Source organism: Ursus maritimus, unplaced genomic scaffold (assembly GCF_017311325.1).
Source record: "Ursus maritimus isolate PB19 unplaced genomic scaffold, ASM1731132v1 scaffold_1, whole genome shotgun sequence".
NCBI lineage: Eukaryota > Metazoa > Chordata > Mammalia > Carnivora > Ursidae > Ursus > Ursus maritimus.
In genome coordinates, this window is record NW_024423343.1 from 58,975,564 (window position 1) to 58,988,339 (window position 12,776).

General features: G+C 35.6%; 1 protein-coding gene across 3 annotated transcripts in view; it reads right to left on the bottom strand.

The window, feature by feature from the left end:
- The window catches only part of DYNC1I2 (dynein cytoplasmic 1 intermediate chain 2), a 52,749-nt gene extending 43,288 nt beyond the window's left edge, over positions 1-9,461 (bottom strand). Inside the window, exons 1-3 of one of the 3 annotated variants that reach the window (XM_008687116.2) lie at positions 9,297-9,461; positions 7,905-8,021; positions 5,240-5,357 (exon numbers count right to left, since the gene is read on the bottom strand). In XM_008687116.2, coding sequence (XP_008685338.1) covers positions 5,240-5,357; positions 7,905-8,012 — 226 coding nt within the window. In that variant the 5' untranslated portion in view covers positions 8,013-8,021; positions 9,297-9,461. The other 2 variants (XM_040643963.1, XM_008687115.2) reach the window with 2 other exon arrangements.
- Positions 9,462-12,776: the final 3,315 nt, after the last annotated feature.

The following is a 12,776-nucleotide window of genomic DNA, read 5'->3' on the forward strand; positions in this document are numbered from 1 at the left end:
TTCAATATAATTTCGAGCATCAGATAAATTTTTTCAAATAAATTAATAAATAAAAATAAAATTCTGTGGTGTTAAAATACTATAATGAACCATTTGTTAAAATTAGGCTAAACTTGAATAAATGACTTGGTACATGGGAAGCATTCATTCCATCTAAAAATCAGATTTACCAATTAGAAGATAAATAAGTACTAGATATATAACATACAACATGATGACTATAGTTAACATCGTTATATGATACATAAGAAAACTGTTCAAAGAATAGATTCTAAGAGTTGTCATCAGAAGAAGAAAAATTTTTTTTCTGCTTAGTGTATCTGTATGAGATGATGAATGTTAACTAAACCTACTGCGGTAATTATTTTACAATATATGTAAATCAAACCATCATACAAAATACCTTAAACTTATATAGTGATATATGCCAATTATTTCTTGATAAAACTGGGAAAAAATGAGATTTAAGGTATTCAAAAGTTACAAGGAGTATGAGGGAAATAAATGAAGCAATACTTATTTTTGACTAGCAAAGTTCTTTTGTTTCTTCCTAGTAAAAGAAAATCCAGATAATAAATTATCATACTAATCAATGTTCTGTGCCCTACTGATACAGACTCAGGCTACAGAGTAATTGACAGTGTCTGCTTTCATCTCTTTAAAAGACGGTTAAAACAGTAGTTATACATACAAAAGAGATTCACTATTTTTTTCAATCATCAATGCTTAAGAACTCCACGTTGGATATAACATGTCTTGAATGTTGTACCTAAAATTAACTTTAAGACTGGCCACTTAAATTTAGTTAAAAAAAAAAAAAAAAAAAGCCATGCTCCTTTTATGAAATGTTCAAATTTCAATTTCTACTATGCTTTTTTCTGAAATTTAAACTATCAGATTTTGCTTTTGTTTTTATTTTTATTTCTTTTAAAGATTTTATTTATTTATTTGACAGAGAGAGAGAGACAGCCAGTGAGAGAGGGAACACAAGCAGGGAGAGTGGGAGAGGAAGAAGCAGGCTCCCAGCGGAGGAGCCTGATGCGGGGCTCGATCCCAGGACTCCGGGATCACGCCCTGAGCCCAAGGCAGACGCTTAACAACTGAGCCACCCAGGCGCCCCTGGTTTTGCTTTTAAAGCAGATGGCTTTTATTTGGTCTTATAAGGTAGAAAGACATACAACCTAATAATTATTGAACAACATTTAAGTGTCTAGTCTGCACTGGACACCAGGGATAAAAATGTTATTTTCTCCGCTCTCAAGGATCTCTGACAAAAAGCAGTCAACTCACCAAATAAATAAGAATCTACCAATGATGAGAAGCTAAAAGGGATTTTATTAGCTATGTCTTTTTAAAAAAACATTCTTTTCAGAAAAAAAAGAAAAGAAAGAAGTCTATTTTCATAAAAGAAGAGATTGATGTTTTTAATAAATCCTCCTGAATATTCTAGCAGTATTTTTACACTTTATAATTTAAAAATATTTACTAAATGCATTCTGTAATGAAAAGAAAAACAAGAATCCATCCTGTGTCATGATATAAAATGTATTTTTTATTTTGGGTTACTGTCAAGAAAGTTTGGTAGACACTGCCTTCACCTGTATCCTGTATTCTTCAAGCCTAATTTCAAATATATACTGGACAGATCTTTAGGAATCTGTCAGAGAATAGAAGAAGGTGAAAACCACACAACCCATTTAATATGGCTACTATAGCCATTATAGATATATAACCATTCTATCAATTTTAATGGCCAGACAAGATATAATAAAAGGAAAAAAATTATAGGCACGATTCTCTTATGAATACAAAGGAAGAACTCCTAAATAAAATATTTGCAAATGAACTCAGCAATGCATAAGAAAAAAATCATCTCATAACTAAGTTGTTTATTCCAGAATGTAAGCATGCTTTTACATTAGAAAAGCTATCATTATAAATCATCAAATTAATACATTAAAAGTAAAAAAAAAGCATATGATCATCTCAAAATATGAAGAGACCTATGAATTTGTTGCAAATATTCTGGCAGTTTTAAAGAATGTCCAAATTCTTTGTGAATTCCAGTCAACAGAAAAATGTAGTGGAATTGATGACTCCCAAGAGTAAGTCATAAAAATAATAGCTTTTTCCTGGATGTCTTTATCTTTGGATTGTCACTCTGGAGAACCTGACGTTCTGCAAGGATACTCCAGAAGTTCTGTGTAGTTGCCCATGTGGATAGGAACTCAGGCCTTCCACCAACAACAGCCAACACCAACTTGCCAGCTATGAGAGTGAGACACCTTGAAAGAAAATCCTAGCAGCAGGCAAGCCTTCAGATGACTGCAGCTCTAACTGACATCTTGACTTCAATGCCAGGAGACACACTGAGACCCAGTCAGCTAAGCCACTACCCAATTCCTAATAGGCAGAAACTATGAGAGATAATAAATATTTATTATTGTTTTAAAAAAATCAAACCAATACAAAAATAAATAGAATACTTGAATAAACTATAACCTTAAAAAGAGACCTGAAATCGTGAATAACCTCTGTTCTCAACTAGCCACTGGGAAAAAAAAAGTTGTAATTCCAGGCAGTTTTACCGTTGAATTCTACCAAGTTTTAAAGGAACAGGTAACATGTACCCTTTACAAGCTGTTCTACAAAATATCAAAAGAGAAAGCTGTCCAACTTATTTCAAAATCATAACCATTACAGCCAATGAACATGGACAGTACAAGAAAATTACATAGAATTCAAAGCCACAGTAATTTAAACTGTGGGTTAATTGTATAGAATCAAACAAATTAGATCAACAGTGAAAACAGAGTCCAGAAATGTCATGAATATATGGGAATGGATTGTATGACACAGCTGCCATCAGTATCAGTGAGGAAAAAGATGGACTATTTAATAACTAGTACTGAGAAAATTAGCTAACTATATGGAGAAAAACTAGATTGGATTCCTATGTCATACTATATAATCCAAACATCTAAAGGTGAAGGCTAAAACTATAAAGCCTAACAGAAAAAATATAGGAAAACATGTATTGTGTCTTCAAAGAAAGGATTTCTTAAAAAAAAAAAAAAAAAAGACCAAAAGCACAAAAAATGGGTTATAACTGGCAGATCTATTATGAAAATGAAGGATTTAAACATATTAAAATGAAGAATTAGGTTGAATGAAAGATATTATAAAAAGAGTTCACAGGTAATAGACTGGGGTTTTTTTTTAAAAGACTAAAACAAAGAAGTCCTCCCCTAAGATACACAAGGAACTCCTACAGCAAGATAAAGAACTCTAATAGTAAATGGGCTACCGATATGAATATGTAATTCACAGAAAAGAAAATAATAGTTATTTGAGAAATGGTCAACCTCGCTGTAAACAGGTAAATTTATATTAAAACATTTTGGTATACCACTTTATACCCACGAACTTGGCAAAAATTGGAAAGTTGGATAAAATCAGGTGATGATGTGGATATGGTAAAATAGTTACTTTCTCATTCACTGGCATTGGGGAGGGTAAACTTGCAGTCATCCTTGAGAGCGGTAGAATGTAGAATCTAGTAAACATAAGTAAGCTTATACACAATACAGCAAGTCAATTTTTAGGCATACACCCCAGAGAAACTCTTCCACAGTTCTCAAAGGGAAAGTATATATTCTTTGCAGTGTTGACTGTGATAGCAAAGAGATGGAAACAATCTAAGTGCCTATCACTTGGGGTACAGTTAAGTAAAATATGGTCTATAATGGAATATTATGCATCAGTCAAAAATAAATAACTAGATCTATATTTAGCAACATGGGCAGGTCTCAAATGCTGCTTGACAAAAAGATACAAATAGAATGGTTACAGAATGATACAAATAACACAATGTTGTTTATGTGTATAAAACGCACATGCACACGTATATACATGAAACCTTAAAATATGTAAACACATGTAGGACAGATCAAAAGGACATATGTTAAAAATGCAAGAATGGGTACTTAATGCAAGACTGGGAAGGGGAATGGAATTGGAAATGGAGAATGAGGGAGAAACACACACACTCACACACACACACAGCCCTGAAGAATGGTCTGTCAAGACTCAATAATGGCGGAGGGCCATGAACTGAGAAATATGAGCAAGTGAATTGAGTGAAACTGAAATCCTAAAAATAGAAAAGGAAAAAAAATTCCTACATGAGTAAAAAAAGCTGACGACAGAAAAACTGATCAAAGACTACACAACTAACAAGCAACTTGGTTTAGTTACTATTTTATTAATAAAACTGTTTTGATTCATTTACTTTTAAAACTGCAATATGAATGTAAACTTATTAAATAAAGACATATAAATATATTTCAATCTTCAAATTATACCATTAGGGAAAAGGCAAATGAGGTGAAAGAAATAACAATGAAGAGTGAGAGTAACCATGAGAGTAACCAGCTTTTTCATCTTGAAACCTTTTAGAAATACCAGCTCTAGAAATAGTTACGTTGTAGCTCACAATAGGCAAACAGCAGTTACTATTTCTGTTATTTGTCCCCTGAACTAGATGGAATTAGCCGACAAACCAACCTTAAATGACAAAGGCCATGTCATTTAATGCTTTCTGACAAACTAACCCTAAATGAAGAAAGGCCAAGCTTTTAATGCTTTCTGGCATGTAACTAGATTGTCTTCAGTACCTCTACTATTTCAGCTTTTTGGTTTAGTACTGTTATCAAAATGAATGGCCCAAAAAAGGACAAGTCAAATTGCTGCCAAAACAGGCTACCAATATTATTTCCCTTATTAGCAATGAGAACAGAAGGCTATCTTTTCCCTCCACTCATATACCTTTGAATACTAATATACTTTTAGAACTTTGATTCATTATACCTCTCTTTAACCTACAGAAAAAAATATAAAGATCAGGAGTCAGTCATCTTTGAGCTAAATACGGCATGGCACTGAAAACTTGTTCCACAAATGTTGAAATAAATTACTGATTTAACAAGAAAAGTCAACTGGCTTTCAGTGTATGTTAATAACTACACTTAATCTTGCAGCTCTCTTAAACAAAATAACCATGTATTGGCACATGTGAAAAAAGATAATTCTGAATAAAGTATAAGACCAATCATTTTTAAGGGACACAAATAAGAAAAATATGCAAAATATATTAAAGTCAACACATTCATCTCAGATATGTCTGAGCTGAATAGCATCTATTCTTGGCTCTTGTAAATGGATATAGTCTTATCCTTACCAATGGGGGATTCTGGAGTTAGCCCCATGCTTTGAAGCAATGCTTCAGCTTCTCTTCTTTTTTTTTCAAGATCTGATTCTTCTTGCACAGGAGCAACTGCTTCCTTCTTCTGATCAGTCTATTTTTAAAGTTAAAAATTTAAATTTACATAGGATATGAAACATTTCTGCTTGCAAAAAAAGTGTATTTTAAATAATGTACTAATACTGTTTACTCTGGGAGGGTGACTTAGTTTTGAACATACATTACACTCATTAAATGAAAACCATTCTCAACAGAGCTCGAGTAAGTAATCTCCAAATGATATGCAATCAAGGAGTTCCCACAAAAGTTTTTACCTAATAATTTCAAAAAGTACAGTCAATTTCTATTTATCTACAGTATGAAATTGCTACCCACAGTTAGGAACTGTGGAAACAGCCCCCAGTGGCACAAAAGCTTGGATAAAAATATCACAACACTATAAAAAATTTAAATTATTTAACGGGTAACAAATTTTAAGTAAATGGACATGTGATTTGTTGAAAATCAAGTATGAATACCTCAAACTTCTGTATGAAGTCTTCATTGTATTTATGCAATTTTATGTAGAGGATGTTTGTCAAAAATTCATCTGGAGAAAGGCTTTTATTTTTGTTTTTTTAAATTATAGGTCTTATTTTTATGATAATAAAAACATGGTTGAATTTGGTAAAGTTAAAATTCACTTTCGCACAACACAAAACATTTATTATCAAAATTACTGCCAGCTTTTATTTCAGTCACTTATAGTTTTAGCAAAATCTTCCAGGTAAACTAGATAAGCCTCAATAACCTCAGATCACCCAAAACATCTCAAATGAAATTTAAGCTTTCAAAGGAAAAGTTTTAGGGGCGCCTGAGTGGTGCAGTCGTTAAGCGTCTGCCTTCTGCTGAGGGCGTGATCCCCGCGTTCTGGGATCGAGCCCCACATCAGGCTCTTCCACTAGGAGCCTGCTTCTTCCTCTCCCACTCTCCCTGCTTGTGTTCCCTCTCTCACTGGCTGTCTGTCTCTGTCAAATAAATAAATAAAGTCTTCAAAACAAAACAAAGGAAAAGTTTTAAATATATACCTCAGATGCCTATTTTGGCTAGACAACTATTATTCATACAATTATCTGCAGTGAATTTTGTCAATCATAATATTCTATGATACCATTTTAACTTAAAAAAGTCATCAGTGAACTTCATCAAAAGAGCCAAATAGGCTATATTATCAATTTGACACTTTACCTGTATATACAGCAATGTATTAGTAGACTCATTGTTTAATACTATTAAATTTTCTCCTGTAATGTTTTATAACTTTTAAATTAGCTATGAATCATGTAGTAGATATCCCCAGGCTATTTATGCCACTTATGGCCATCCTTAGGAAACAAAAATCAGATATGCTCTCAGCATCGAAGGGTTTAAGGCTATAGATACTACTTTGAAATGCCTCTGCCTATGGGACTCATGTTTCTATCAGTTAACTTTTAATCAAACAGCTAACTTAAACCTCCAACGTTCTTACAATAATGTATCACAGAAAGGTTCAGGAATAAATTAGAAAACTCTTCAAAGGCCTTTACAGCATCATAGCAATGCTGTACATAAGTTGTACTTCAAATTTTTCTTATTTTTCTTTTCCCTTAAGAGATATCTAGAAGTCTTGGCTATTGGCTATCAAATAGAAACCTTGGTACTAATGTCACACTTAGAACAAATTATCTTACACTGACCATTTAAAACATATCTGTGGTAAAAGTATACAAAGCTGGGGCGCCTGGGTGGCTCAGTCGTTAAGCATATGCCTTCAGCTCAGGTCATGATCCCGAGGTTCTGGGATCAAGCCCCACATTGGGCTCCCTGCCCAATGGGAAACCTGCTTCCTTCTCTCCCGCTTCCCCTCCTTGTGTTTGCTCTCTCACGCTCTCTCTCTGTCAAATAAATAAATAAAATCTTAAAAATAAAAAAAAGTATACAAATCCATCCAAATAGTTGGGGAAAATGTACATATCAATACAGGACAAGTAAAATTATCTCCAGCTCAGGATCAATGTATATTTGCCATACATGATAAAACGGTGATGTGAAAAATCAAAAGACATACCTATTAGGTCTACCTTTAAGGTAATATCAAACTTACTGCTTGGCAAAAATATTTCAAGGAAAATATTTCATGATGAAAAGATAAATTCCCCAATCAATTAAGTAATCTATTATATATTTCTTTTTTCTATTATTTATTCTGACAAATTATTAGCAGTGCAGACTAGCAAAACATTCAGATAAGTAAATTCAAATTCCAAACTAAGTTATGATATACATGCCCTGCTTTATGAGCTATTACAAAGCAGATGGCCCTTACTTTATATAATAAACATATGCGAGAGAAATATGTAAACTGAATTTTATAAACCAAATCCTCAAAATGCATCAATCTATATGAAATATTTTTATTCAGTAAAAAAAATCATTTTAATTTATGAATTTTGTCATTTTCACATACCCCGTTTCTTTAAAGTAAAATCCACCTACAGTGCTATATTTGCGGTCACAACTGCTGGATTTTTAACTATTCTGAAAGTATTACATAAAGGTATAAGTATTTGATATTAAATCCAATTATTTTACATTGTTCACTTAAAAAAATAAAACATACTTCCTTTTTCTTCCTTTCTTCTTCTTTTCTTTTCTTTTCCTCTCTGATTTGGGCCAACCGCTGCTTCTTTCGTTCCAACTCTGCCTTTAATTCACTTTTGTCCGACATGTTTGTGACCTTAAAAAACATATAATTATTTACAATCATTACGCTGGTAAAAACAGCGCTCTTTTAAAAAATTAATCTTCAAGAAGAGAATTATCTCAAGAGGCTACGTAGTTCATTGTTATTGAAAGACAACATATAAACTCTACTTTTTAAATATGGAAGCATATACATTATTAAGACTTGAAAAAACATTATAAAGAAATGTATATAAATATTAAGAGTTAAACAAAGTAGCTAGCACACGGTGAGCTCTTTAATGTTCATATGCCCAAATTTAACACAGTGTCTCTAACTCTTAAAACAGAGGACATGGGTTGGCATTAAGGAGCTCTGAGGCTATATGACACAGATCAAATCTATTACCAGAGTTTTGCATTCATCCCTAGAAATTTGATTTAAAAAATATGCGGTCAGACAAAATTCCCGTAAATGACGTGTAATTAATAATATTCAGGACAAGCAAAACACAAAATTTATCATCAATAACTATCAAATATATTTAAAGTAAGTATACTTTTAGTCAAAGCCCAACAGCAAAGTCTGACCGGCTCTTTCTCCCAGGCCGGAAGCTCCGTGACTGACAAGTTCACTTTGTCAAAACTACAAGAAAAAGAAAGCCTCTGTCATTTTGTGCTACAGCCTCCACGTTCGGGTACTTTCCAACATACACGGTGAGGGGAAACGCCTTCAACGCCATTTAGTAATGACTTTTATTTATAAAATGGAGCAAGACGAAAAGGCATCACTTTTCCCCTGAGGTCAGCACCAGGAGGGCGCGGTCCAGGATAGGGCGTCTGGGAGAGGGGGGCCACTGGGCGCCGAGCAAGCCTCGAGGCTCCGCGGGCCATCCTCCGCTGGGTCAAGAAGGGAAGCAAGTGGTCTCGTCTCCCCCGGGCTTCCTGAGTCACCGCACCTGGCTCTCCCCGCCTCTCCTTCAGGAGCGGGGCCGGGCAGCGCTGTCAGCAGGAACTGCCAAACCGCCCTTTGAGCCCGGACGTGAGACACAACAAGCAGAAAAGCCTTGAGGGAAGCACCGTCAACCCACCTGTCAGCTGGCGTGATGAGAAAGAGTCCGCCTGCCTGCAACGTCCGGGTAACGTCCCTCTCCTACACTCCCAAGAGTCGCCGCCACTAGCTCCACGGCTTCCCGAAGCACACAAAGAGGGATGGGCGGCGGCTACTACGGCAAGAGCTTAGGGACAAATAGGTTCACCAGAACGAGGTCGCTCCCAGAAAGGAGGGGTGGGGCCCTGCTGCGTGAATAGCGGCCCCTCCGTAATTTACCTTTTTGAAGTAGAAACCAAGAGACAGGACAAAGAACCCAGTCTGCCTGAGGGCCCGAAGTGTTTCCACTTTGCCAAAAACTGGAAGAATACGCCTGATGTCCTCCGCTAGGTAAGCAACCACACCACCCTCGTGTTACAGATTCACACGACCAGAGAGAACTACAATCCCCAGCTGCGAGGGAAACCTGCGTGCCACGAGCAATGCATTCTGGGAGTTACGGTCATTTGTAGTCGCAAAGTATGCTGGGACGCGTAGTGTTTTCTAGGCCTGCGGTTTCCACTTCAAGGCCTTCTATTTTCAGTGTTCCAAAGCGAAGCGTTGGTCAGTGCTCACAATGTTGTATGTGTTATAAAGATCTTTGACTCAACGTTGGCCGGATTTTAAGAAGGGTTATTGTCCAGTGGTGAACTTCTGTATTACACTGCGCGTGAAGTACATTTTTTTAGGATATATACACCAGTGTTAGGAAGAAATGCTTTATAGAGGTTTCTTGTGGCATCTTAGGTAATAGCTAAAATATAAAACTAAAATTTGAAAATGTAGTGTAACCCATTCTGTCAGAAACGTGACCATTTGTCTTTAATTAGAAAAAGATTTTGAAGTCTTTACTCAATTTTTACTAGTATTCTTGTGCAGTCGTAAACTTGCTTAGCTGGAGTGTTACAGTTATGAAAATCAGCAAGGTGTTGACCTGAGCTAAAGTCTAAGGTGGTCCAACCAACTGAGCCACTCAGGGACCCCAGCAATAAAGACTTCTAATTCCCATATTTTCTCCTAAGTTTCATCATGTACACATGGAGTATTCATTTGAGCCTTCAAATAAAATGATTACTGTTGGAATAAATAGATAGATAAATAGAAGTGTTTATCAGCATTGCAAATAATTCTTCATTACTTTGTTGCAGTGTGGTAGGTAACATTTTGGTTTTCTCTCAAGAATTTTTGAAAAGAGAATTTTACAGTATTGAAATCAATCATTTTATACTATTAAAACCAAGCAAGAATGGCTTCTACAGTTGTTAGGTTTTTTAATATACAAAAAAGGGGAAAAGTTATTGGAATATGAATTTACCAGAAGTTTATGTGTGAATACACATTTCAAACTTTCTTATTTAAATAAAGCATTATTTGGAAACAATTAAAGCTAACACCAAAGCACTGTCTTTCTTATATTCTAGATGGACCTTGCCCAAATCTAGGATTAACCTTTAGGATTCAAATTCTAAGTCCTTGGGCCTGTGCCTATTCTTTTCCTTACTTACCCTGCCTATATACAAGATAAATAACTCAGAAATAAATTTGAGAAGGAAAATTCTTTCAATTTCAAGACTTTTCTCCATAACCTAAAATTTCAAGGAGCCCTATAACTGTACTACCTTTTTGTTTTCCTTCTTCTTTTGTAATATTTAGTTTTCATTTATTAATTTGAAAATTTGTTATTGATTGCCTACCATGTGCCAGGAATGGTACTGGGTGCTGTATGTAAGAGCTAAAAATGCATATCTCTTTCAGGACACTCAGTTTGACTAAATATTACAATAAGATTCAGTAGGGAAGTGATGGAAACACTCTGGAAAAGACAATTTTCAGAAGGAGGTGATTCCAGAGCTCAATCTTTGATTTTGGAAGATTGAATAAAAGTTAACCAAACAAAAAAGATGCAGAAAGTTGCCTTAGGAAGAGGAAGAAATGTGACCAATGTACATAATATGAGAGCATGAACTACTGGAAAATCTGGAAGTAATTCAAAATGGTTGTAGGCTAGGACAAAAACTAGGGAATGAAGTTACAAGCAGGGGCAAAGTCACATATCCCATTTTAGAGTCCTGGAGATGATGTGAATCCACTGACAGATTTTTAAATAGGAGGATGGCATGAAAAGTTTAGCATATTAGACATTTGACCTTTCAAAGTGGTCTGAAGAAAGTCTGATATGATGGTATTTTTGGCCCTCATACTCATTTCCTACCCTTCTTTGCCAATCTCTATGCCTCTGGGAAGTGACCTCAGCTTCTTTGATGACTCCCTTGTAGCTGGGTTTGACTAATGAGAGGCTTAAGCTGGGTTATCAGAAGGCAGATGGAAAGTGAAATTTGGCATCTCTACTTCTTCCCTCTGTTGATGTTATATCTCCAATAGTAGCTTCATTCTTTCCTGGTTACAGCTATTGCAAGTGGCCCCTCCTCCATGGCTCTACCTTTCACTGGGCTCTGGAAACTTTATTTTCTCCTTTTGTCTCCTTAGCATCCCCTCTGTAGCTGGTCTCCGAGTGCCTCATCAACTCTTACTTGCTCACTTAGCTCTGTCAGCCCTTCTGTAATGGGTCCTTTCATCAAAGTATCTTTATTTGAACCCCTTGGGTGAACTCTGTTTCCTGCTGAGACCCTAACTGATATAGCTTGGTTGAAGGGATGGAAGATGGAGAGAAGAGGCAGGGTAGAGACTAAAAGCAGGGAATATAGTTGGAAGGCTTTTGGATGGAACCAGAAACAACTTGTGTATGAGCCTATGCATTTGCAGCAGGAATTAAGAAAAATAGACTGGAAAAATATTAAGACTGTGTTAGACTTTCAGAGCAATAAAGCAGGCTACATACCCCAATTGACCTTCCTCCTAAAAATAACTAAAAATGCAGGATAAAATACCTTCCTTCTTGCTTCAATTAGTTGGCAAGAAAGTAAAGAGTACTTAGGACAAGGAAGGTGGGAATCTTCCTAAGGTTCCCTTAGGAACCTTAGGCATATGCCTAACTAGTTAATTTTCATAGCTTGTAGGCAGGAGACCACAGAGACAAAGCCCAAGGCCTACTCTAGACTGCTATTTCAAAAGGAAACCTCCCAATACATCCTTGATGTAAGAAATCCAGCCCCACTCCTGAAGAAATGCCGATCAACTTTGCCACTGATGAGATGGGAATGAGGAGGCAAATTTCTGAGAATGTGTAATCACAGGTGAACCCTCATGGCTTTTCAGCCTGAAATTTCAGTACCTGATTGATTCATTAAAACATGGGCTGAAATTTTTGTTTAAAGTTAACCAGACTTACCATGTACTCAGGTACCTGGGAGAAGCAAACATGAATCTTTTTGGAGGGGCTCCTCTTATTCCAAGCTTTGAAAAATTCAACACTTTGAAGGGTTCTACATAGATAAATTTCAAAGAAGTATGAGCTCAAAAATCACAAAACACACAAAGAAAGAAGACACCAAAAGCAAGAGCCAACCACCCAAAACAACAGATACCAGAATAAGACCCACAAAGACTTCTGATATTAGAATATCAGACACAGGATATAAAATAAATATGGTTAACTATTGTAAAACATAAAAGAACTAAAACAACAGATTTTTAAAAGAACCAACTAGATCATCTGGAAATTAACAATATGCTAACTGAAATAAAAGACTCAAGAGATAAGTTGAACATAGCTAAAAGAGAGCAGTTCTACCCTTACACCCAATCTTGGACCCTGTACTT